A 299-nucleotide genomic window follows, 5' to 3' on the forward strand; every position below is an offset into this window, starting at 1 on the left:
CGCCGCTGTTCCCCGATATCCTGGAGCTGAACGTGGGGGGCCAGGTCTATGTGACTCGGCGCTGCACGGTGGTGTCGGTGCCGGACTCGCTGCTCTGGCGCATGTTCACGCAGCAGCAGCCGCAGGAGCTGGCCCGGGACAGCAAAGGCCGCTTCTTTCTGGACCGAGACGGCTTCCTCTTCCGCTACATCCTGGATTACCTGCGGGACTTGCAGCTCGTGCTGCCCGACTACTTCCCGGAGCGCAGCCGGCTGCAGCGCGAGGCCGAGTACTTCCAGCTGCCCGAGCTCGTGCGCCGC

At 66.9% G+C, this 299-nt stretch overlaps 1 protein-coding gene across 1 annotated transcript in view; it reads left to right on the plus strand.

The window, feature by feature from the left end:
• Positions 1-2: 2 nt before the first annotated feature.
• The window catches only part of KCTD12 (potassium channel tetramerization domain containing 12), a gene marked incomplete at its 5' end in the record, with an annotated part of 5,687 nt that continues 5,390 nt past the window's right edge, over positions 3-299 (plus strand). The window contains one exon of the mRNA XM_006756385.2: positions 3-297. Coding sequence (XP_006756448.1) covers positions 3-297 — 295 coding nt within the window. The remainder of the gene's footprint in view (positions 298-299) is intronic.

The sequence above is a fragment of the Myotis davidii genome, unplaced genomic scaffold, assembly GCF_000327345.1.
Source record: "Myotis davidii unplaced genomic scaffold, ASM32734v1 scaffold274, whole genome shotgun sequence".
Classification (NCBI taxonomy): Eukaryota; Metazoa; Chordata; class Mammalia; order Chiroptera; family Vespertilionidae; genus Myotis; species Myotis davidii.